The sequence below is a fragment of the Aedes aegypti genome, chromosome 1 (assembly GCF_002204515.2).
Source record: "Aedes aegypti strain LVP_AGWG chromosome 1, AaegL5.0 Primary Assembly, whole genome shotgun sequence".
Classification (NCBI taxonomy): domain Eukaryota; kingdom Metazoa; phylum Arthropoda; class Insecta; order Diptera; family Culicidae; genus Aedes; species Aedes aegypti.
This window is the reverse complement of record NC_035107.1, coordinates 236652512-236680103: the sequence shown is the minus strand read 5'-3', so window position 1 is coordinate 236680103 and position 27592 is coordinate 236652512. Positions and strand designations below refer to the sequence as shown.

At 36.0% G+C, this 27592-nt stretch overlaps 1 protein-coding gene across 1 annotated transcript in view; it reads left to right on the top strand.

The window, feature by feature from the left end:
- The first annotated feature begins 3014 nt into the window (after positions 1-3014).
- The window catches only part of LOC5564693 (probable G-protein coupled receptor No18), a 64379-nt gene continuing 39801 nt past the window's right edge, over positions 3015-27592 (top strand). The window contains exons 1-4 of the mRNA XM_021837306.1: positions 3015-3636; positions 24458-24560; positions 24628-24753; positions 25861-26029. Coding sequence (XP_021692998.1) covers positions 3096-3636; positions 24458-24560; positions 24628-24753; positions 25861-26029 — 939 coding nt within the window. The 5' untranslated portion in view covers positions 3015-3095. The remainder of the gene's footprint in view (positions 3637-24457; positions 24561-24627; positions 24754-25860; positions 26030-27592) is intronic.

The following is a 27592-nucleotide window of genomic DNA, read 5'->3' as shown; positions in this document are numbered from 1 at the left end:
ACTTCATTATCCACATTGTGCTCTGTAGCAAGAAATTTAAGAAATTATGATAATTCTCCTCCTGTTTTATTGGAGTATTCCGATAAATGGATTGATCAATTTGCATCTAAAATTTGTCCAGATTTTGTTCCTCAATCTATCAATTTTAAAACAAAGCAATCAGTCAATTATTTCCCGGAGCTTTGTTTGCCATTTTCATTACATGAATTGGATTTGGCGCTGTCTATTACTAATAACACTGCACCAGGTATTGATAATATTAAATTTATCGTTCTCAAAAATTTACCGTATGAAGGGAAAGTTCATTTACTCTCTATTTACAATTCATTTCTTATGCAAAATATTATTCCATTAGAATGGCGTTCAATTAAAGTAGTTAATATACTTAAACCAGGAAAAGATGTTTCTTTGGTTGATAGTCGTAGACCTATTAGTCTTTTATCATGTATACGTAAACTTATGGAAAGAATGGTTTTAAATCGTCTTGAGATATGGGCTGAACATAATAATATTTTATCACCTTGTCAATTTGGTTTCAGAAAAGGACGTGGTACTCGTGATTGCACAGCACTTTTGGCTTCTCAAATTCAACTTGCTTTCAATAAAAAAACAGGATACTATTTCTACTTTCTTAGACGTGTCCGGAGCTTATGATTCAGTACTTATTGATTTGCTTTTTAATAAAATGAATACTTATAAAATTCCTTCAATTTTATCCAATTTCATATACAACTTATTTTCTTTCAAAGTTATGCATTTTTATCACAATGGGTCGTCCAAATTCACTCGTAATAGCTATTTTGGCCTTCCTCAAGGATCTTGTTTGAGCCCCTTTTTGTACAATTTATTCACATGTGGTATTTCATCTATTATTCCAAATGGATGTATTTTGCGTCAATTCGCTGATGATAACGTTATTTCTGCAAGTGGACATAATAGAGAAATCTTACGCCATTATATGCAAATTTGTTTAGATAATATTGGTTCCTGGGCTCACGATAATGGTTTTACGTTTTCAGTGCAAAAAACTAAGTATATTATATTTTCACGTGAATATTCTACAGTAAGTGTAAATTTATTTCTTGATGGGTTTGAAATCGAACAAGTATATGAATACAAGTATCTTGGTATTTGGTATGATTCAAAACTAAATTGGAATTTTCGTATTAAATACATTCAGAAAATTTGTTTTAAAAGGATTAATTTTCTTCGTACTATTACTGGTACTTGGTGGGGTGCTCATCCATCCGATATGATTATTCTTTATAAAACAACAATACGCTCAGTTTTAGAATATGGTTGTTTTACTTTTGGTAGTGCAACTCAAACTCATTTTTCAAAACTTGAAAAAATTCAATATCGTTGTTTAAGAATTTGTTTGAAATTAATGAATTCTACTCATACAAAATCTGTTGAAATTTTGGCACTCAAAATTCGTTTTCATGAATTAAATTGTAAATTTCTTGTTCAATGCTTCACAAATCAACACCCTCTTATAGAAATTTTAGGAGATTTACACAGAATAAATCCTACTTGTAAAATATTGAACTCATTTAATCATTGTTCTTCAGAAAGAATATTACCTGTTTTATCAAATACATTTTATAATTGTGATATAAATGCCTATTCTTTTCAGATCTTTGTCGATAAATCATTACATTGGGAATTGAATCAAATACCAAGTCATATGTGTATTCAATATGCTAAATTATTTTTTGAACGAAAATTTTCTGCTTTTGATCAAAAATTTGTGTATTACACAGATGGATCATTGATTCAAAAAAATGCAGGTTTTGGAGTTTATAATATAGATCATTTTTACAAATTGAAATCTCCCTGTTCTATTTTTGTAGCTGAATTGGTAGCATTGTACTTCACATGTAATATAATAAAGGATTATCATCCATACTTGTTTGTTATCTGTACTGATAGTTTAGGTTGTATTAATTCTATTGGATCTACTAATTTTAATTTCAAAACCCATTATTTAATTTTATTGATAAGAAAATTATTATGTGATTTGCATTCTCGGGGGTTCATAATTAAATTTGTTTGGGTTCCATCCCATAGTCATATATTTGGTAATGAACAAGCTGATTATTAAGCTAAATTAGGAGCTACTCGTGGAGTTATTTATGAACGTAATATTTTCCATACAGAATATTATGCTAGAATAAAAAACAGGCTTTGGATTCTTGGCAAGTTGATTGGGATTCAAGTGATAAAGGTCGATGGTGTCATTCAATTGTTCCTATTGTTGCTGAAAGTCCCTGGTTTAAAAAAATGTCTGTTGGTAGAAATTTCATTTGTATGTTTTCAAGGCTTATTTGTAATCATTATATTTGTAATAGTCATTTATATCGTATTAACATAATAGATTCTAATTTATGTGATTGTGGAGAATCTTATCAAGATGTTGATCATATAGTTTTTCATTGCAAAAAATATATTTTACCTAGAAAAAAAATAATAGAAAAATACAAGAATTTAGATATAACAGTACCCATATCTGTTCGTGATATTCTTGGTAGCAGATCACTTTCAATGATACAAATTTTATATAATTTTTTCAAAGATATTTGTTATAATATTTGATACTGTTTTACTTTTATTTTCTCTCGTTTCAGAAATCAAGAAATAACCTACTCTTGTTCACTTCAACTATTCCTCATTTTTGATTATTGGAATTTCCTTTTCAAAAAATCGGCTCTGATATGGATCATTTCCGGTTGAGCCTATAGTTTTAAGATTCTTTTTGTAACGATATTAGAAAAGATAAAGAGGTTTTGTGCCCTTTTGAGAACGATTTCGAAATGATATCACTCAAAGGGGCTTTTCCCTCTTTCAAAATTTTCCGTTAAATAAATAAATAAATATCATTATCGTTATCATCAGCATCAAATGAAACAAGGAATTCGTTTTATGACCTAGATGTTTTCACTTTTTTGAAACGCAGTCCCGATTTAGTATAAAAATATGTAGAAAAATTATTATTTCTTTCTTCCGCAGATTACGTCAGTCATTGGTGATTGATCTTACTGGATAATCGAACAGCCACTGTGCTTCCATCTCATCTCCCGGTAAGCCCCATAATTATGGCCAATGAAAGCGGCGCCTTCCCAATCCCCGGCGCCACCACAACGTCAGTGGCATCGATCACCATCAACTACACCAGCACCAGCAGTTCGTTCACCACCAGTCTGTACCAGGAAATCTACGTCAATTTGCAGCTCGTGAACGGCGACCTGCTCAATTTTAGCGAACGTCTCGTAGTGGACCCGAACGGCTCGGCAATGGCGTCCAGCTCCCTGACGGCTTCGTCTTCACCACTTTCTTCCGCATCCCTGATCCCAACATCATCCTTCCACACCGGAATGGTAGCCACGGCTGCGGCAGACACTTCCACCGACAAGGACTGCACCAAGATTTGCCTGTCCTGGGAGAAAATGTTTCTGGTGATTTTGTTCTGTGCGCTGATTGTCATAACGGTGATTGGGAACACTCTGGTGATCCTTTCGGTGGCCACGACCCGACGGTTGAGGACCGTTACCAATTGTTTCGTCATGAGCTTGGCCGTGGCCGATTGGCTTGTGGGAATCTTCGTGATGCCTCCGGCTGTGATAGTTTTTGTTGTAGGTGAGTAGAATTAGTAGGGGTTGAAGTATTTGATTGACTAGATAAAAACTGTCTACAAAGAAATTATTTTTTACAGAAACTACTGAATCCTTGGTAAAAACAAGAACTGCACTAAAGATTTTTAACCGACTACATTAATCTGTTGACTCTACCAAAACATAGTCGGCTTATTTAACCCGAGTTGCAGTATTTCGGACTAGAACCATTCTTGATTTGAGAAGTTTAACATTATACTTTTGACCACCCTGTGTTGTACGTTGTGTGTTACGGATTGAAATACAATGCTTTGTATTGTACGCTACTATGGACATGGTCACATTAACTGCACAACTCAGTGATTTTTACCAGATTATAGTAAATTTAACAAATTTTTGTATTCGGTTGAAAGTCATTGTCGCAGCTCTTGATTCTCCCATGGATTCAGTAGATTATGCAACAAAATTAGTTTGCTTGTATTTACAATGTTTTTGAACTAGGGGGATTGGCCTAATGTTGAACGGCTAAAACCTCTGGGTGGGACGTTTCGCATAAAGACATATCGCATAATGGACGTTTGGCGTAAAGAGAATTATATGCCTTCTTAAAAATGCTACCTGTTCTTATATGAAATTGCTTTATGCCAAACGTCTTTATGCGAAATGGGTCACCCCCTAAAAACCTCGCCTATTGTTGAACAGCCCGTGTATTGTTTATGGCGTGTTCAACAATTGGGGAGCATTTTGACCGTTCAACAATTGGCGAATTACCCTAGTGAGATATTTTTTGTTGTTTTTCGATGTTTTTGTATCATTTTTTCTACAAGTTCTACAAAACATCTATTTTTGAAATCTCAATCAATTTGGATCGTTAGTCCATACCTTGCCTTGATGGCCACAGCGTAGCGTCACGCCATTGCCGGGCGTATTGTAGAGCTCCATCTTCGTTGGTCTTAGGCGAAACTTTTTCAGTTGCCCCGAACGTTTAGGTTCGCCATGTCCTCTTCCACTGCCTACAGCCAGCGTATTCGTGGTCTTCCCAGAGGCCGCCGTCCTCTACCTGGTTCCCTACTGAATATTATTTTCGCAATTCTTTCCTCCGAAATTTGCAATAAATAACCAGCCACTGAAGTCTGCCGTATTTTACACGCTTGATAATATTCACATCTTTATACACTTGATACAGCTCGTGATTCATGCGTCTGCCGCACAACCATTTTCGAGTTTCCCATCGAGTATTGTCCGCAGCACTTAATGCACGAAAACACCGATATGCTGTTTGGTCTGACTCTTTCAACGTCCACGCTTCTTGCCCGTAAAGAGCCACCGGAAGAATCAATGTTTTATACAGGGCGAATTTTGTTTGCGATCCGAACACTTGATTTCGAACCATCCAGCGTAGCACGTATCAGTCTAATTAATATCGCCGGAAAACCATGTTTAGACATTATTTGCCAAGGGTCATTTCTTTTCACTGAGTCGTACGCCTCCTTGAAATCAATAAACAGATGGTAAGTCTGTAAGTTATACTCCCGGAATTTATCTAGGATCATTGTCGAATCGTTGTCGAACGGCCTTCACGTAAACCAGCTTGGTATTCGCCGACGAAGGACTCCTCGAGCGGTCTCAGTCTTTTAAACAGGATGCGCGACAGAATTTTGTACGCCGAATTCAGCAAGGTAATTCCTCTGTAAATGGCACACTCCAGTCTGTGCCCTTTCTTGTAGATTGGTGGGCAATTCTTCGTCCTCCCATACCTTGAGAAGTACTCGGTGGGTCGAATCTCCGCATATCATTTCGGTTCATGCTGCCTTCGTGCTGCCTTTTCTTTCTGCGGTAGATTTGCTTTTCTTCGGCTCTCGCTGCCCTGTCTCTGTTCTGTCGGGAACCGGCCACAAGCATACGGCTTCTGGCGACATTCTTCATGTCTGTCACTCTCTGGCACTCTTCATCGAACCAGTCGTTTCGTCTTCGTCGTTGACCAGTGCCGATCACTTCCCGCGCCGTTGTTGTCACAGCTTCGTGGATAGGTTTCCATAGGCTATCTCCAGCAACGTTGATTCTTCCCAACTGCTCGTCTAGTTGCTGACGGTACTGTTTAGCTACCCTATCAGTCGACAAGCGTTGTATGTTAAAGCGCAGCGTTCTGTTTGTTGTGGAACTCGTGACGCTTGATAACCGCGCCCGAATTTTAGCTACAACGAGATAATGATCCGAGTTGATATTAGGGCCTCGGAAGGTCCTGACATCACAGACATCTGAGAAATGTCGCTCATCAACCAGCACGTGGTCTATTTGGGAGCAGGCATCGCCATTCGGATGTCGCCAGGTGTGTTGGCAGATATTTTTTCGTGCGAAGTAGGCACTGCTGACTACCATCCCTCTAGCAGCAGCGAGGGTTACTAGCTGCAGGCCATTATCATTGCTGACGGAATGCAGGCTTTCCGTTCCAATGCACAGTGGTCCAGGAATCAGTTTTACGCGGAAAGATGCATTTTGAGCTTTAGAATGAAACATTAGACAAAAACGGTCTTCTACAAAGTTGTTTGTATTAGTTAAGCCCTTTGTTTGGTTTTATTTAAAATTAGGGTGGATCACATTTTCATAGAAATTGTATAACTAACTTTCTTATTTGTAGAAATTATATTATATATGCTTCAGCAAAGTTATAGAAAATTTAATTTCAAGCAACTTTGCCAAAAAAGTTTTTTTGTATCTCTTAATTTGACCGATTTAGAGCTTTTTTCCTGCAGTGACATAGGGTGGTCCGAACAAAACTGGTTTTCTGGCTCTAGAGTTTTCAATTCAAATTTCTCATCAAAGCAGTCTATGAAACACTTTTAGAGCTTTAAAAAAACCGTAATTTGGTGAGTGAAGAAACTCGCTATCTCCTTCCGTTTAGGAGTTATTGTTGTTTTTCTCTCAAAATCATGCCTTCTTTGATTGTGAATATCTCTGATTGGGGCAAACATAAAAAACATCTTTTGACGGCATTCAAAAGACAAAATAAAATTGTATATTATATCAAATAATTACAGATGTGTTATTTTTGTAACTCTAATAAAATGCCTCGAAAAACAGAGGATTTTAAGCAGAAAAACTTCAATAACGTTTGAACCAAAATAGATATCAACAATCTTTTTGCATGGAAATTTGCGTTCTGTTAAGTTCTAAAAGTCGTTCATAGACCACTTTGACGAGATATCTGAAATAAGAAAGATAGGGCTCTAAAACTATTTTGAAGATTTTCATAGTATGTATTTCTTTATTATTTTGCATTTTGAGCATGAAAATTAAATTTTAGACAAAAATGATCTTCTACAAAATTGTTTCTATAGATGTAAGCTTCCATAATGTGTCATCTGAAACTAGGGTGACCCACAATATCACATAAATAATATAATCAACTTTTTTATTTGCAAAAGTACTGGTATATGCTCTTAGGCAAAGCGGTAGAACTTGAAATTTTGATCAACTTTGCCAAAAAAAGTTTTTCTGTAGCTCAAAATTTGACCAATCTAGAGCATTTTTTCCTAATTATCGCAAGGTGGTCTAACAAAAATAAGTTTTTCAACTCTAGTTTTTTTAATATTATTTTCTCGTCAAAGTCGTCTATGAACGACTTTAAGAACTTAACAAAACGCAAATTTTCATGCAAAAAGATTGTTGATATCTATTTTGATTCAAAAGTTATTAAAGTTTTTGTGATAAAAAAATATTTGACTTTCAAGACGCTTTATTAGAGTTACAAAAATAACACATCTGTAATTTTTTGATATAATATACAATTTTATTTTGTCTTTTGAACGCCGTCGGAAGATATTTTTTATGTTTGCCCCAATCAGAGATATTCACAATCAAAGTAGGCATGTTTTTGAGAGAAAAACAACAATAACTCCTAAACGGAAGGAGATAGCGAGTTTCTTCACTCACCAAATTACGCATTTTTCAAAGCTTTAAAAGTGTTTCATAGACTACTTTGATGAGAAATTTGAATTGAAAACTCTAGAGTCAGAAAACCAGTTTTGTTCGGACCACCCTATGTCACCGTAGGAAAAAAAGCTCTAAATCGGTCAATTTAAGAGATACAAAAAAACTTTTTTTGGCAAAGTTGCTTGAAATTGAATGGATTATAACTTTGCTGAAGCATGTATAATATAATTTCTACAAATAAGAGAGTTAGTTATACAATTTCTATGAAAATGTGGTCCACCCTAATTTTAAATAAAACCAAACAAAGGGCTTAACTAATACAAACAACTTTGTAGAAGACCGTTTTTGTCTAATGTTTCATTCTAAAGCTAAAAATGCATCTTTCCGCGTAAAACTGATTCCTGGACCATAGTGCAATGACGAGTCGGGAGAAATCTTCCTTCCCGATCTGCGCATTTGCGTCGCCGATGACTATCTTGACATCATGTTTTGGGCACTCTCCGTAGGCCTTATCCAGGCTCTCATAGAACTCATCCTTCATGATATCGGGCTTATCGTTCGTTGGCGCATATATGCTGATCAGGCTAGTCCTTCATTCTCAGCACACAGATTCGGTCAACTTCTCGTTCTGCTCTGTCGCCACCGCTGTAGTAGATGTGGCACTTAAATTAAGTGTTGGCGATGGAGTCCACTGCTCGGAATTCACGTTCTCCGGTTCTTGGCCAGCGTATTTCCTGGATAGCTGCCACGTTCACGCCGACATTCCGCAGTTCAGGAGCCCAACACGCGCGGGTTCATTCAAAGTTCTCACGTTCCAAGATCCAATTTTCCAAACGTTGTCCTTTATTCGTTGCCGGGTCTGTTGCCGTAAAATCAATCCGTTTGCTCTACTTTTGCCTTTCTTGGTTGGTGAAGAGTCTTCGATAGGCCACCTAACGAAGGTTGCGCTACCTACATCATGCTAGAGGGGCTGCCTCCTCGGTGCGGACACGATACAGCATTTTCCGTTTGTTCTTCACATGATGACCACGGTCATAGCCATCACAACCATCCACCTTTATCAAGGTTTTAGACCTGTAGCTCTGGTTCTCAATAGTTTCAAGTTCTTTCGGACATGCTACTATGGTGAGCCGTCATGCGCTAGCGATGTTCAAGGAGAGGATAAAAACAAATAAAATCAGCGAGCGTCAATATCGGCAAGGATAGATTGGGTATTTCCATCCCTGGTTAAGTCTTTAACATATTTATTCGTATAATCTTAGAGATTGATATGTCGCAAGCATTGCTTCATAACCGTACAATATATGGCCACTTTCCTGAGAGACCCACTGGCCAGGAAGACTTTCGAAATAAGGCCAATGCGACCAAAAACGATTTAAAATAATCTCCATACTTGATTCGTATAATCATGAAGATTGATTTGTTACAAATCTTTCTTCATAGCCGGTCCATAAGGACTGTTCATTTTATAAAGTGGACACCTTGTGCATGCTGTATCTTTCTTATTAATCAATGAAATTTCAATCGGTTTTTTGCACATCGTTCGACTAAATTTCACACGAATATGGACCAACGATTAGATCGGTCGATTTTTTGAGGTTATCAAAATCAATGATTGTAAGAAATTGGCTGGAAAATTCGATAATTTATATTTTCTATTTTCAAAAAAGGCTTGTTCTTCGAAAGCATCATCAATCAGAAGCCTGATGGAAAAAATCAAGTTATTTTTGGAGCAACAATTTTACAGATATAAGGTACCTTGGGTAAGTGGATACATAAAAATCAACAGTCAACTTCATTGTTATGTACAGCTAACGTCAATAATGTAATTCAAACTTTTTTCTGTGGATAACAAATGAGGGACTAATGTGCTTCAAATCATTTCTTGTTTCGATTTTTCTGATTGTTATGTATTGAGTATGAGCGACTTGAAAATTTGCACCAAATGATCCACTTGCCCCACCATGGTGGGGTAAGTGGATCACCAAACAAAAAAATCTATTCTCAAAACTAGCATGGTATAATCATGTATAGTATGAATGATATTACTTCCGTTCTTGTTAATAGTGCTAGTAATATTACATTTTGATAGTATAAAAATTAAAAAAATATCTTTATTTTATCAAAATAATATTTAAAATATTATACATTAGTTCACACTAATTCGAACAAAAAACATTGTGGCTAGTATAATTAGGAGGAAATTCATCCATTTATACACATAAGCTATACAGAAGTATTGCAGGGGTATTCCAAACAATGTTTTCGAAAAACAGTTTTTGTTTAAAAACATAAGTTACATTTATTTTTGATTAAAAAACTGAAATCTTTTTATTCTATTGATGAATATAATTGTATCATATGTCTTGAACAATTTATATGGTCAAATAAGGTGCGACATTGGGCATTCAATTGAAAGAAACAAATATTTTGGTCTTTTGCAACTCAGCTTAGATAAACCACGTAAAGTTTTGGTTTAAATATTGCAATATACATTATTTTATATGTTTTATACCAGAAAGATTAAAAATAAACTGTTAGGTGGATTAATTCAATTTTTTTATAGTCAATTTGACAAATTTAGGCTAGGAATGAGAAAAGTTAAAGGAAAACAACATTTGCGGATATTGAAACTTATTCAAATTCTCGTAAACAGTGTGTCAACAAATGATAATAATACTTGATCCACTTACCCCACCCCATTCAAAACTAGGGGTAAGTGTACCATGTCCAATATATTTATATTTATTTATAAAAAAATCTCATATTTTTCATTGTGATTCATTCAATTAGAATGAAATGCTCACCATGTGTTGAAAAAACTAATAGTATTCGATTTTAGACAGAGATATAATGGATTTTTGATTGATAGAAAACAATTTCAAAATAAATCAACTTTTGCGGCTCACAAGTTTGTTTGTGTTAGTGTACGTGTAGTACCAGTTTTGCAATAGTATTAGTGTGTACGTAAGAATATAACCTAAAAAGAAGCAATGGCGCAAAAACATTCAACATATTCGAGTATTTAAGCTTAATATGGACAAATGATCCACTTACCCCACTGATACACTTCCCCCACTGTACCTTAATAAAATCAATTTTCCCGTATATTTTGAAAGAATTTTTTTTCAAATTTGATGGGAATTGATATGAGTAGAATTTTTTGTGTAAAAGTACGTCCTGATGGAAGTCCTAGTATAGTATTAATATAAAAAATAACTTACGCCTTCATAGAGTTACTTAGTAAGTCCCCACGTCACATTCAAAGCACAACAGAAACACAATTGCCTTATTCTTAGAAGACCTATCAAAGTACATTGACAATCATCAAAATTGGCAACACTGCTGTAATAAAATCGATTTTATTTTCCACATATTATTTTCATAATATGTTATTCTGAGATTACCAATTGAAAAATTCGGAGAAAACTGTTTACAATTTGCTGTAGATCGATAAATATGCGCACATGGTTTTAAAAGTATGAGACTTTTTAGTAAAACTACCATAAACAGTAAAATTTATACTTAAGACTGTGGTTTAATCTCACGATTTAGCTTTCGTTTATACTAATATAGTTTCTTTAGTAATCCAAACTAGTTTTGAACACGCTTTTTACTGTTCTCTTTTGCTGGGAGTGAAAGGATGGTGTATCAGCAAATTTGGCCATAAATGGGTAAATCACTAAAGTTACCTAATGTCATAGAATGGTGGAATATAATTGATATTTTGAAAGCTTTACCTTTAGTAGAATAGTAAAGGATACAAACATACAATTTGTTCATAAAAATAAGGATTTTTGTTTTGCGAAAAATAATGTTAAACTTTGACGGACAGCTTTGTTTAAGAGTTTTTGGAAAAACTATTTAGCTCTTCAACCAAAAGCATTTTCAAAGATTTTATATTTTTATATCATTTTAGAATAATAGGTCAACGATACACAGAAAACCGATTGCGATTTTATCAATAAATAAAAAAGATATAGCATAAACAAAGTGTCCACTTTATAAAATGAACAGTCCTTACATGGCGACTCTCCTGAGGAAACCAGGGTACCAGAAAACATATGAAATGCGGCCAAAGTGACCAAAAATGACCAAAATGGTTCAAAGTGTCTCAAGTCTACGCTTCTAAAGTATTTTGTAAGCGAATCATCACCCGGGAAACCTACTCTACTGCACCCCGGAATAACTTCAGAAGCATGCGGCCATTATGGTATTCTTCTTCTTTCTGGCGTTACGTCCCCACTGGGACAGAGCCTGCTTCTCAGCTTAGTGTTCTTATGAGCACTTCCACAGTTATTAACTGAGAGCTTACTGTGCCAATGACCATTTTTGCATGTGTATATCGTGTGGCAGTTACGAAGATACTCTATGCCCTGGGAAGTCGAGAAAATTTCCAACCCGAAAAGATCCTCGACCGGTGGGATTCGAACCCACGACCCTCAGCTTGGTCTTGCTGAATAGCTGCGCGTTTACCGCTACGGCTATCTGGGCACCTCCATTATGGTATTCTGTATGGCATAAGGAGAGACATTACCGGCTCCATTAGTGGTAAAATTTTAGAAATCGCTTAAGAAACAACGAAGACATGTATTTCGAGCAATTTACGAATGCTCTTAACAAGCATTCCAAAATGTTATTGCTGAAAACCAGCAAATTTTTGCTGATATTTTTTGTGCTGTTAATTCACCAATCGATCCAGCAAAATGAAATTTGCTGGATCATTCAGCAAAACAAATTTTCATAAAAATGACAGCTGGTACTGACCATCCAGCATTTTAATTAGTAGTACAAGTACAGTAATCGACTTTTTTTGATTTTTGTTTTTGCTCTCAAATGCTCAAAAATAAACCATTTGCGGAAATAAAGTGCAAAGTTTTATATAAGTTTGGAGTGCTTTGAAGGATTAAGGACAAGGAATTGGGAAAGGAAGGACAAGGAGGATCACTAGGTGTTTGTACAACATTCCAGTTTGTTGCGAAGGGTCAACGTTGGGTCGAACCACAGTTATCCTAGGTAATTCGCTCAACCCACGAATCACAATACACATATAAAAATGCTATTCTGTTACATGTTATAAACATTTATTTTCACAATAAAAAATTATCCAAAATTGTCTGTGCTTTGGGAGGAAACAGTTAATCCCCATTGGCCGTTCTGTTATTGTTATCCTAGAAATGAACACTTGAGATATTTATCAATAATAAGTACCGTAATCCGGGGTAACATTGATCAGCGGGGTAACATTGATCGGGATGACTCATCTTGTTAAACGTTCAAATAAAGATTTATTGATGAAACATTTTCGAACCATGAATGGTGCCTCTCTTTCGTATATTCATAAGCTAATGATAATTAAGGTTTTTGCCAAAATTGCGTTTAGTTCATGCGCAAATTTGTCAACTTTTTGAAACAATGATTTCTATCATTTTCACTGACACTACCGAAAATTCATGTCTCACATGAGTTCTGCAGACGATGTGATCAAGCAAAATGCGGGTGTTACTTAAAATGGCATCGCCGAAAACGATTCCATTGTCAAATCTATCATAAGTTTATTAAATTAGGCAACATTAACTAATTACTATTACGAATGTAGAATTTCCTGAGGAAATTGCCTACTTTTAGGCGTATTACGCGGTTCAAAGTGTTTTTAATTTTGGAATAACTCAAAATGACTTGTAAGAGTTTGGTCTTCATATTCGGCTTCAGGGGCCCTGATTTTAGTAAGTAACGACATTTCCAATATTAGCGAACGTTGTTTACTTGGGTGATCAATGTTACCCCATATCAGCTGATTCAAAAAAAAAACTTAAAACATTTATTTAAACATAATTAAATCTTTCGAAAAACAAAATAAAGTACATAGCTACGAGCGGTGGGTGCCAGTACTTGTTTTAAAAAAAAATATGAAACTTGTAACATTTGTATTGTGAAATGAATGAAAAAAAAAATTAAAGAAAAACTAAAAAAAAATATCAATGTTACCCCGGATTATGGTATTTCATAAAATATTGTACTTACTCAGATATTCCAAGAGACATACAAAAAAATGCGACTAATTGATTTATTTTTCTCACAAACCTCTATGCTGATTTGTAAATTAAAGTGCGAGAACATTTTTTCTTTGTTTTAAGTTTCTCGGTTGACAAGTACAACTGTTCAGTAATTATGTTTACTGGTTTACAGCGTAATTTCGAATCGATTGCTGGTTATCAATCACCTGTCATATAAATTACTGAAAATCAGTAAACCTTATGCTGTTGACAATCATCCAGCAAGTTGAATTGCTGGATTCCAGTAAACAATTTCAGAACTGCTGTACATCAGTAAAATGGTGTATTGCAGAATTGGTTTCAGCGAAATTGCTGGAAGGCTGACCGAAAATTTGGTGTGATAGGACGCATTTCAACAGGTGAAATATAAGCATGATATTGAAAACAATAATTGTCCGCACAACTCAATTGGTTACTTATGGCAACTTTTTCCGTTGGTGGGAAGCGAAAGAAGAGAGGAGAAAACTGTCAAAAAAATGTAAACAAAAACTTGTAAATTTGGTAAAAATACCTGTTTTTGTTTCAAAATCAAATAAAGGGTGTACGGAATCAAATTGCGACAAACACTATTATTTGGCAAAATTCGCACGTTCAACCAATCATCTTCAAACTTTCAGGAAGTAAAATAAAACATGTTATGAATAACAACTACCGAAAAGCTAAACATTACATATAATTTGCAATTGGATTAGATGGACAAATTGTTTAGCTTTTCGGTAGTTGTTAAACTTCCACTCGGCTGGTTGGCCGTAAACCACGATTCATAATTAAAACAAGTATTTATCGAGCAACGGACTCATGTTCCGTAACCGGTCGTTTGAGAACGTCGCGACCCATTGGAAGCCCACACAATAGAAACCTCAGCCAGCGCAGTTGCTGGCTAGTGTAGTGTGCTATTCCTATACCTAAAAAACAATGCGCTCTCGGGCTAGGCATTGGATATATATAGAAAGCGTTGTGTTTGGATGGGCATCTAATTCTTCCGAAAGAGGTGCACTTTGCGAAAGAGGACCACGTGATTATTGAGCTGAAATCGAATTCAGGTTAACTTCTGCGTTCATGAGTCCTCTCATGGCGTAGTGGTTAACGCGCCCCAACTAGAGATCGGGGAGTCGTGAGTTCGATTCTCACTGAGAAGACGTGTAACTTTTTCGCAAATCTTCACATCAATTTGTCCATCTAATCCAATTGCAAATTATATGTAATGTTTAGCTTTTCGGTAGTTGTTAAACTTCCACTCGGCTGGTTGGCCGTAAACCACGATTCATAATTAAAACAAGTATGTTATGAATATTTTCTCATATTTGATTTAAGGTAAGGTCCTCCCAAGGTCTTGTACAACACTTGGACCAATATTGTTTTGCATGGCAGTCCATATTTTCTTCACATCTTCGTCCAATTTCACTTCCTTAGGATGATGGCCCAGTACTTTCAACTGGCCGCAGTTCTGGTGCGTTTGAGGGGTTAAGATGCTGCGGCACGTCCTTGGTCTTGTATCACTCCAAAATCTCTTTCGAGTAAAGGCACGAGGCCAAATTTGGCGATAGACCATCGTGCGACCTCAGAAGAGGAAGTATACGCCTTTGGAGGCATTCCTTTAGATCAGGGCTGCCCAATGTACACGGCGACGCGGATTTACTCAAATTTGAGTTGTTTCAACGCAAAACCGTAGTTGAGCCCAATAACCTAAATTTGGCTAAATTTCCAAGGCCTCCATTAGGTACTTTGCCTATGAAGCCATATGCAAAATTTACTTAAATTTGGTTTGATTCAACGCAAAATTGAGATCATTCAACCAAAGCTTGAGAATAATGCATTAACCCAAATTTGACTTATTGGGCCAAACTACCTCCATTATGTAGGTGCAGCTCTCTCTCTGTTTATGACAACATTGGTGGGGAAGAGAGAGAATACCGAGAGATTTTGGGTTGAAAGAATAATCGATATACTTATTTTTGGGTAAAGACAACTCAAAAATTAGGTAAACTGTTTTTTCCGTGTACGGCCCGCGAACTCAACTTGTGCGGCCCGCAGAGGGTTCGGAGATTCTTCTCATATTTTGCCCGTTGAATATTCTACCAACCCGAAGTTTGAACATACTAAGCTTATTTAATTTTAAATTAAGTTTCAACCTAATATTCTTGCCCAGTAATTTTTTAAATTGTTTTGTTTTTTAACTCTCTTAGATATTTAATTCTATGAATGATTCAAATTCCAAATCTCAAATACTGGGTTTTTCAACAATGTTTCTACCATGACTTCCTTCGACATTCATTCTTGCCAGGATTATAAGAAATGCAGGCATTTTACAAAATCTTGAACAGGATTTTTCAAGAATTCTGGACATGACTTTTAGGACAGAATTCTGGACACGAAATTCCTTGACTGAATGGGGCAAGAAATTTCCTACAGAGAGCCCCATTTGAAATGACATTTCTTCTCAACTGCGTACTTCGATCAAAGAAATGTGATTTTGTTGACCATTTCTGGCAAGTAATTTCCCACGTATCTTTGGCGATTACTTTTCTTGTCAGCAGCAAATCAGCCTTAAAATTCGCAAGATTCTCACAGACTTTTACCTGGATTCTATAGCCAGAATTTTCAAAAAAAAAAATCAATTAATAATTTTCTAGAATCCTAGGCAAGATTACAACATTACGCTATGTAACAATTTGCCCGAACACTAAACGAATTTATAATAAAATTATGAACAGGTTTCTTTTAAAATAATTTTTAGCATTTTCAAAGATTTCAAGGTGGCATTTCAAAATGATTATTGAGTAAGATTCTGATTGTAGAACCTAGGACATTTTGATCAAGATTCTCGTAAAAGCTTGATCAGGATTTTAGCACATGTTGGTTCATGCTAATAATATTAGGTCGGATTCTGACAGAATTCGGAGTACGATTTAAAAAAAAACCTGGATATTATTCTCACAGGATCTAAAATTTCCTGGGGTAGATTCTTCAAAATATTCTGCACTAGATTATTATATAATCTTGCAAGGAAATATCACAATATCCAGCAGAAGGCTTAGCAGCAATTATCTTTTCTTAAGATTTCTTCAAATGAAACTTACTTCATTCACTGATTTTTGTCAGGTTTTATGAACTTTATTAACTAACTTTTGCCAGAATTCATGGGAATATTTGTGCATTTAAAAATGTGACTCGCGACACAAAATTACTTCTGCGATTTGGCCCGCGGTTCAAAAAAGTTGGGCAGGCCTGCTTTAGATACACCTACCCATTGATCGTTCCAGATGTCACTAATGGGGTGCTCCGCTTTCCACACAAGCAAATTGCTTGCCAAATCATAAATTTTCTGGTCAATTTTAGCATTTTCTGCTTTCTAACGTCCTCAGGGACATCGAATGAGCAGTGAAAAACTGGAACCCCGGAAGCTGCTGGAAGTTTTGCTAGTACGCCTCATCATCCACAATGGGACAATGTGGTTTCGTCAACATCTGGGTTTAGAGCTTCGGTGCACATGTTCTATCTACTGTATGCTGCCATTCATCACGATTAGGCGCCTTTTGGACATTGTACATATGTAGTCCTTCACGGTCTTTCGCCTCTTGCACGAAAGTTTTGGATAGATTCAGTTTCTTCGCCACATCTCGAACTGAACTGTTGGAAGTCAACTTGAACGCTTGAACTACCCGTTTGTGATCCTTAACACTATACGGAGATCCATTTTTGCCACTTTTTTCTTTACAATCGATGGTCAAACGTTCGTGGTACCGATAACACGAGACACCGTAGAATTAACCATTTCCAGCTTTTTGCTGATGGCACGACGAGATAGATCCGGATTTTCAAGGTAGTCTTCACAACGATTGCACATCTGCTAGTGAAACTTACACAGCGTAAACAAATACACATTGAACAAACTACACTCGAAACTTCAATATTAAATACCCAACGGGTAAAAAGTTGCAGCCATTTAAAAGTGGTGCAATTTGATTCCGTACACCCTTTAGTAAGCTCACTGGAAACCACAATCTTTCAATGGTGAATAAATGAAGAAAGTTATAATTTTTGCAATGAATATTTTCAGTTGATATTTGTTAACATGTTTTCGAATCACTTTTTTGAGATTTTACCAGTTTCACAGTAGAGATTAATTACTAAGAAGAAGAGAAAGATACGGACTCGAAATACGCGTAATATCAGATTCACAGAATTGCACATTTAAATAAAGTTATCAAACGGAAACCAATTCATCGCCTCACAACCTCACAGGTATTCTATTTTGAGAACAACTATAATCATACTTCATGGTAATACATATTTTTGAAGCAAAAACCACTACCGTAAACCGGGGGCAAATTGATCACTGGGGCGAATTTGATCAGGTCGGTACCGAAAAACATTTCCTCTCAAGGATGCTGAAGGTTTCGTTGGCACCAAACACATTCCATGCTTTCAAGTTTATAGATGCCTAATGATGATTTGGAACTTTTTCATTTTAATAAGTGTCAGTTTTGCATAGAAATATTCACATTTTTTGAAGGTGTAAGCAATACAGTTGGAAATGTCGATGCTAAACAATCCACTGGTGCCATGCCTACATGTCAACTATGAGTGTTTAAAATGTTTTGTAAACTTTAGTATGAACTGCTGAACTCATTGTTGATATCATACAGCATAGGAAGTATAGTGTTTTGCTCATAAAATCGTTTATTCTCAAATAATGTGCTTATTTCATGGGAAATTGCCTATATTTAGGCGTATTAGGCAGATTTTCAAAGTTTGATTTTGCAATAAAATTATCAAATACTAGAGTTGTAAGATTTTTGACATCATATTCAGATTCAGGAGACCCAAATTTAGTAGGGAAATTTTTTACTCTTAAGTCTGCTTTTTTATATGTTGATCAATTTCGCCCCAGTGCGTCATTCTAATTTTTTGATATTAAAACTATTTTTATAATATGTAAAATATTATTTCATAAAAAATCGATTACATAAACAGATAAAGATCAATGGAGTACTGGTTTTGCCGAAATTTATTTAACAATATTTGAATTCCGAAGGACAACACAGCAAAAAGTTATAAAAAAGTGATCAATTTGCCCCCGGATTACGGTACCACCCAAGCTTGTGTTCAAGGTGGTGGTTTTTGAGGGATGAACCTTACCCATCGTCAAACCCTCAACAAATCTCGTGTTTTTTTTTTTGAAAACTCAGCCACCACCGTTTGATCAAATATTGTGGCTGGTTCATGTCTGTCGCCGCTCTGGTTGGATGGTGATGCTCGGTGGTTTTCCCTTTGAACAATACAACTAGGAAATTAACGATAATTTGTTTAACACAGCTAAGTTGCTAAGTATTTTGGACCTTGGCGGATGAACAATGAACAATGTTAGTCTCCTTAATTAAACATTTTTAGGAGGAGATGATTAACGATTGAAAATTTTCCTTTTAGATTTGTATCATTTTCAAATCGACAGGTTAGATCTCGTCGATTCTACGCAACCGTTTTTTTTCCTCTAGGTTACAGTATGACATTTGAAATGAAAAAGAAAGTGTTATGTGGGGATTTTTTTTATTTCCGTACAAAGTGGGCCGAAGGGTCTCAGATTTTCATGAAACTTTTTCCACAGGCAGGGCTCATCAATATATGAATAAAAAAAAATTGACAAAAATTCAGGGTCGCTTATTTTCCCGGAAAACTCAGTTGGAAGTTTTTTTGTTTTCCTCTGACTCTAACTCAAGAGCGAAGCATCGTAGAAAGAAAGTTTTTTTTTATGAAAATGAAAGCAAATTTTCTCAGGATTGGTTTAAATGAAGTATAAGTTTGAATGGATGATATTTTTCATGAAAAATTACACCGCTAAGAAAAACTGAAAAAAACTGTATCTGCCTCAATTTTTCATTACACTGAAAAAGGATTCTTTCTTTTCTATGGAATAAATAATATTATTATTATTTCTTTTAATTTTATTTATTCAATTATTCAGTACATAACTAACATTTCTGGTTAATCATATTCATGCACTTCATGCAGTTTTCATCTTTTCCGTAATCCACCGAACTCCATTCGAATGAAACCATGGCCAATCGAGCGTAAATTTGTCCTTACTGATTAGTGGCCGTCCAGTCCTAAGGGGTTACAGCATGACGAATAGTATTCGTAGTATTGAACTTTGTCCATTTCAACAGCTTCGGTAATAACGAGTAATATACAGCTGACAACACTAGCACTTTCTCACTGCTCTTTGTTAGTTTTTTGGTAAACTTCTCAAGCCATTTCAACGCTTTAAACCAGAATTGGTAAATACCTAATTGCCATATTGTCTACCCATTGATTTAACTGTCAATTGTGTAGTTACCTAACAGGTAGCTGGATAAATGCCTACATTATGATTGAAGAAATCTTTGTTTCTATGCTGTTTCGTTATTAAGTAGTTTTGTTTATAAACTTATAAATTTGAAAATAAGCTTTATAAACTTATAAATGTATAAATTTGTAAACAACTCATCTTGGCAATATTTGATCATGTTTTAGGAACGAAAAATGAGCGTATTTAAAAAATGTTTAGGATTGGATCTTATTGATCGCTCTTTTCAAATATCAGGTATCAGAGGGCTGGCTCTAGAGGCACGTTCCCCTCCAATTGGGAGATTTGTGCCATCGCCATATTTGAGCCTATTTCATCATCTACCCGACGGGAAAGGAAGGAAAGGGAAAGATGGGAGGAAATACGGATGGGATCCCTTGAAGAGCGAAAATCGCATAAGCGAAGTGAGAGTTTATAGCTTCATACCACAATGGGTTCGAACAGCGCCCTGAAAAAGGCACTGCAAAACGCATGAGCGTAAAGAGAGCCTATAGCTCATTACCACAGTGGGCAAATAAATAACAGAATGTCCTGAAGAATCAGGCTCCTGAAATCAGTTCCACTAAATAAGTGTTTATTAAGTATTTAGAATCGCAGTTGTGCAATTATCTATGACGACACGACTCCAAACTATTCCAGTATATTTTTTTTTCTGAGCTGCCGTCCAAGAATTGATCTGAAGTTTCACCAAGCACTAGGTAACTAGATTAGCTGGCTCAGGACCAATGAAGTCATGCTATGCTCTGAGCCAACTCATCAACCCATTTATTTCCAGCTACGGAAGAATGGCCAGCGCTTCTGAATAGAAGATAAGCAGAAATTTCATGCAAAAGTATGCAATTGCATACATAGAAACCCATTTTTATCGAAAAAAAAAATCGTTTCGTTATAGAAATGAATATAAACCACCGGTAGACTCAACTCGTATATTTTATTATTTCAGTGCTAAATCTGGAGTTTCCGAAACAATTTTTGTCCAAATCCATGCGTTATAACTAAGTCGGTCAGGGAGCGCTTGTAGCACAACATGCCCGACATTAATCCCAACGCACTAACTCGGAGGGAAATCAACTCCCGCGTGTCGACAATTTTAGATTTTAACCACAAACGCTACATTGCTTATATACGTATAATTCTTCCAGCTATGATAAAACAAATTGTGGAAGAATTATATAAAAATCATCAACTCAGCCCATTTTTAGATCGTAGATCTTATAATAATAAAACAAGAAAAACCTTTTTTTTATACAACAGTCTGGGTTGACTGATGAAATTTAGTATTGAGATTACTAAAAAAAAGTAATAAACACTCAAAGGATGCAAAAATATCCCTGACAGTATTGAGAATAGTACAATTGGGATGCAATAAGTAATAAACTACCAGCTATTAATACATGTCATCCACATTGCACTTCACATTGATAGAGTGAAAGCACTAATCTTTGACTTCGTGAACGTTCACCTTGCCATACAAATAACAAAATTTGCAAGGAAAGGGAAAAAACGATAGAAAAGACAAAGAATAGTACTCTTACCTTACATCCACATTGAGGAAAGCCAAAATGTATACGCTTTAGAAAAGCATAGCGATCTGATTTAACAAAAACTTTATCGGAGGTATGCACACACAAAATGCCGCTTTAATAGCGCAAATACAGTAAACTAAACTGTAATAGTTGTGAATCAGACTATATACAGAACTGAAACCCAAATATGTTAAGTGGAAAGCATATAGAATGCCACATTCAAAATATTTTAGTCACGACATTAAACTGTGAAATTGAACCCAATTTCGGGCTACTATCTGGGAACGTTCACTACCCAAACCTACACCACTACTTCGATATAAACTTATAAATGTATAAATTTGTAAACTGCTCATCTTGGCAATATTTGATCATGTTTAAGGAACGAAAAATGAGCGTATTTAAAAAATATTTAGGATTGGATCTTATTGATCGCTCTTTTCAAATATACTTTGTTTGTAAGCTGGAATAGCTAATCGGGTTATTATTATTTATTTTCCTTAACGGTGAAAAATGTCCTAGGAAACTTATTCCATTTGGAAAAATCTCAAAGTTTTGAGAAAATTTGATTCCGATTTGACAAAAAAAAATGTTTCTGTGACGCTTTTATCTTCAGTTATGATTTTCGAACGAAAAGACTTGTACGAGAAATCAGGGCATTTTTCATAAAACTATGATCAAACGCAGGAATTAAAAAGTAGTGATTGAAATTTATAAAATTCTGTTCTCAAAAATATTTCTTTGAAAATCTTACACGAGTTGGAACATAGTTTTCCCGGCTTTTCTTTACAAATTTTCTCAACGATGGAAAACTTTTTCCAGCTAACATTTTTTTTCTATACCTTAGAAAGTTTGCTTTCATTTTCATAAAAAAAAACTGTGTTTCTACGATGCTTCTTTCACGAGTTATGATTTTTCAAAGAAAAGGCTCAAAATGGTACATTTGCACATTTTTTTACAAAATTGGCCATAACTCAAAAACGAAAATAAAAAAAAACATTTCAAAAATTTCAGCGATTAAAGCTTATGAAATTACCTTCTCAAAAATATTTTTTTGAAAATTTTCCACGAGTTGGAGCATAGTTTTTCCGGCTTTTTTTTACGAATTTTCTCAACGGTGGAAAATTTTGTAGAAAACTTTTTCCAGTTAATTTTTTTATTCCTGAGAAAATTTGCTTTCATTTTCAAAAAAAAAAACTTTGTTTCTATGATGCTTCGTTCTTGAGTTATGATTTTTCAAAGTAAGTAGTGTCAGGGGAAAACAAAAAAAAATCCAACAGAGTTTTCCGGAAAAATAGGCGACCCTGAATTTTTGTCAATTTTTTTTATTCATATATTGATGAGTCCTGCCTGTGGAAAAAGTGTCATGAAAATCTGAGACCTTTCGCCAAACCCGTACGGAAAATAAAAAAATCCCCATGTGTTTAATCAAGATCCCATGCATGCCGTCAATCAAACTTTAAATATTGAAAAGGTCGAGTCGTGTTGCTGCCAACACTGCTCAAACAAAATGATGTTTGTATGTGATGGATAAAGCAAAATAATAGCAGAAAGAGATTTGTGAACAGTACCAAGCGTCATGCAGGTGTGATTTGCTTGTTTGTAGCTATTAATTGAGTTAGTTGCTAAAATCCTTAAACTATTTACAGCTACCAGTAGTATTTAAATGCGCAATGAATTAAATGAAGTTATAGTTAATATCACAGAAATTATCACAGTAAGTTATTAGACGATTACAAAATGTATTATTCTAACCTTAATCTACTATCACAGGTATGAGAAGAAATGTTACGGATGAACTGATTGTATTCCAAACTGAGCTAAATACCGAATTATGTAAGTAATATTTTGTTCTCTTATAATTTGATCTAATGAGCTAATAAAATTGCAGCTTAAAGCTGTCTCGTACCCAGACCAATGAAGTTTGTGATATGCTAAAAAGAATTCGGCTGCAAGCCGTCAAAAATCCATCTTTTCGGCGTAACAAGTCGAATTTATCGACAAATACCCAGCAATCAACCAAATCCATCCAGCTGGATTTATTTCATTTTCTTTGGGTAGGTAACTAAGATAGAGTCTGCTGTATTGTGTATCCTGTGGCAAACTCGAAGATACGCTTTACCATGGGAGTCAAGGAACAAATATCAATCAAATGCATCACTACTGATTGAAGCGTTAAGGGCGATGTCAACATGAATATCAAATGGAAAAAAAAATAATACCAACTCTGTGAGCGTAGGTTAAGGATTGAATTAGTCAGACAAAATTACGTTATTCATTTACGGTAAGACTGGGCAAACATCCACAATGTTGAGTAAAATTCAACCTCAACTAATGAGAAATCCGGGTGAAAAAAAAAATAATAACAGATATGGCTGAACTTGAAACAGTTCTCAGAGCATAAGGTATCTTCGTGCTTGCCACATGATATGCAAATGCAAGAATGGTCTAGTGTGAATCGACCATATCACTGTCAAATCTCGTTCCCAATCAAACATTTTCCGTGTTTTATATGTGTTTTACAATCATTTCAGGCCTAAAACATGATCTAAATGCTTTTTTTTAGACAAACGAATAGATTAGACGCTGTAATATCAATTTAAAAATTGCGCTGTCCCGCGAAACGCGGGACGTCTGGTCACTTCAGTCTAGTGACAATTCAAATAGGTACTCGTCTCCACAATTTCAATCGCAAAACAACACTTTCCATCAAGCGCACGGACTTCTATATAATACGTAATGAAACTCTCAATTAAATTTTCACATGGCACTGGTATTTTATTTGTTTTATATATAACAGGTTTGGGATTTATATCTGAATATTGCAATAACTTCAAAGATGTACGCATTTAATTATTCAATTCGTGTTACTCAAATTTCATTAAAAATGCATGCTCAAACAGCTGCATAAACAGTCACCAAGGAACACTCCAATAAAATCAAAATCCTAACGGTTGTGTGTGTTTTCTTTTACCTTCTTTTCAGAGAAGTGGCAACTGGGTTGGATACTCTGTGATATTTGGATATCGCTCGATGTCCTCCTCTGCACGGCCTCGATTCTGAGTCTGTGTGCAATCAGTGTCGATAGGTGAGTCTTACCAAATGGAGGGTTATAAACTTCGATGATTATCAGCAAATGTTTCTACAATCCGCAGATACCTGGCCGTAACTCAACCCCTAACGTACTCAAAACGAAGACGTTCCAAAAGGCTGGCCCTGCTGATGATTTTCGTCGTTTGGCTCGTGGCACTGGCCATCACGTGCCCTCCCATCCTCGGATGGTAAGTGTTTCGCTCTTCGTTTGTGCTTCACAAATTACATCACGCACGCACACCAATCCTAACGATGCAAACGCGGATTCCGGCACAGAAAGCGAGCTTTGAATTAAAGCATTCCAAGCGAATCGTTTAATATTCCGCTCAGAAATAATATACCCAAGACGTTTTTGCCCCTCCGTACCACTTGATCCTGGTCATGGAATCTTTTTAATATTACCTGCACATGTAGGTAGCACTGGGACCGTCATCATCGTCATATGCTACCACCCACTGCCCACAGTGGACAAAATCGAACCCATAATCGGATTTATCATCCTGTACAGACTTTAGAAATAAAATTACCACTTCCTGAATTTTACTCTAGCAGACATTAACATTAGGAAGCCATGTACAACGACTGTAGATTAAACTGCAGAGCGCTTAGCATTTAGATATAGGGTAAAGTTGTACAAAATATACCTGTTTTCAGACCAGTAGGTGAATTCCGACGAACAATTTCTTCGAAGAGAAGAAATTTTCTTCCATTACTCACCAGCAAGAAAATTTTTTTTTCTTCGAAGAAAATACGCGCCGGAATTCGCCTACAGATGTAGTATAAAACGAAATTGTTGCATTCACCAGTATTTTAGACGATAGTAGTCCACAACATAGTTCATACAATCACATATTTAGGGTAAAGTTTCCAGCATGATCACGTTTTCATGACTTTCTGGAAGATTTTATTTCAGCAATTTTTGAATAAGTCTGACTGCGGGTCCGATTTCGCCCACGGTGCACCGCCGCGTGTCCCGTGAATGATTAAACAACTCAGATTTCCACTTCGCCCGAAAAGCGTCTTATGCTTACAATCGCTTTTTTGTTTTGTTTGACTTCTCCAAGCAGCAGCAGAAGCTCCAAAAATAAAAGTGGTTCGAAATGAATGCCGGGAAATGGGAAGGACGGGCAATGATTTCCCTGTACTCTTCGATCAAATATGTATATTCGGAGATTTGGTTTTGCCGACCTCATGTTTGCACAGTCTTTTGCCATCAGATTACTCATACAGATTTTTTTTTTCGTTTGATGTAGGTACCTACTTACTTATTTTTTACTTCCACCTACAACAATCAGGTACGACCAGGACCGGGAGCGGAACGAGTGCCAGTACAACCAAAACAAGGGATACGTGGTTTTTTCGGCGATGGGTTCCTTCTTCATACCGATGAGCGTGATGCTGTACGTCTACTCGAAGATTTGCTGCGTGCTCACGTCCCGGCAGCACCGGATGACCAAGACCGAGGTGAGGTTCGATAAGTGGTTCCAATCAAGTGTTTCGTTCGTTTCGTTCTTTGCACGCAATATGCGAGATGAATTTCTGTTGTTTATTTTATTACATATTGATATAATATGTTCGTGTTAATCATACACCTCAAATAACTGATTTATTTGGATATTTTGTTTTCGATCATGGAACAATTTCACGCTAGTACAACGACAAATTACAAATTACTATCAATTGGCAATATTTACTAATACTAGAATTCGTAAGAAAGGGTGATACAAGCATATGAATTTATGAAAAAATGACATTTAACAACACTGGTTGTGAGGAAAATGTGCGTCCTGCTTATCAGCAACTTCTTTAATTCATCCGAAAAAACGTCTCGAGTGTTACAGTCGGTTAAGCTAATACAAATGCCATATTCCCCTTCCGTATCTAATCCTTTGAAACCCAAACCGATTTTCACCTCCTTTCCTCCATTTCACATCCTAAATTACTTCCTGCTCAACAACGTCCTGCACACCATGTGTGCTGAACCAACTGGCCGAAGACGAGGCGCGCCGATATCAACTTGTGGCAAAGGTTGTTCTGAAGGGATTCTACATGGACATTGTCGTAACGCTTGGCGTTTTGGTCGAAAAGTTTGCCAAATCAAACAATCCGCGGGCACTAAATTTTCGGCCAAAACTTTTTGATTCTAAAAAAAACACGTGTAATCGTGCTAAGATTATCCAACAGACTCACTTTACCGAACCATGGCATCGGCCTCGAACCTTAGAAGCCGATCTACATGCCTTTCCGACGCGAAGTAGTCAAGCTCTTCTTCTTTATCGCACTCTTCGTGGTCGCATGCTATACATTCTCATAGCACGACTCGCAACTACACGAAGCCGAACGCTCGGATGGTTTCGTGTCTGTCGTGTCACTCTTGATATGCCATCCGTCTCATCTCAACCCGAACAAGATTTTAGGTCCGAAACCATATTTAGACGATCTCTGCCGAAAAAGACTATAGTAATTATTTCCGTGCCTTTTCCGTTTTTATGGCAAGTTTATAGTTAAAGCTCGACACGCTAGGCATTTACAACACATGACTCATTTTGTTTATATTCACAATGGAAACTATATCTACTACAGATGTCTATCGTACAGTATTCCGAAGGAACTTCCGAGGAAACTTTCGAAGGAAATTTCGATAGAAATTCCAATGGAGCTTTAAAAAATCCTATAGTACATAACTGAGGATTTTAAATGAGGAAGTACCAGAATGATCTTTCGGAGAATCAATATGATGTTATTTCCGCGAGGAATATCCAGAGGTGGAAGAATTTCTTCATTTTGATTTTCTATTTTTTTTTTTTTGTTATATATTCAGTGCAACTAATGAATTAGAAGAGCGAGTGTAGATAGCGGAAGAAATTGAGAATAAACTATAAGGGTACATCCCTATGGGGTTATACGAACTGGTGACGTAGGACCACGATGGTTAATTTAACTGAATTTGATGTCGTTCTTGTTGCTCGTTTTGACTTCATATTGTTTTCAGTGCTCGAAACTTTCGTGAATATTTATGCATATAAC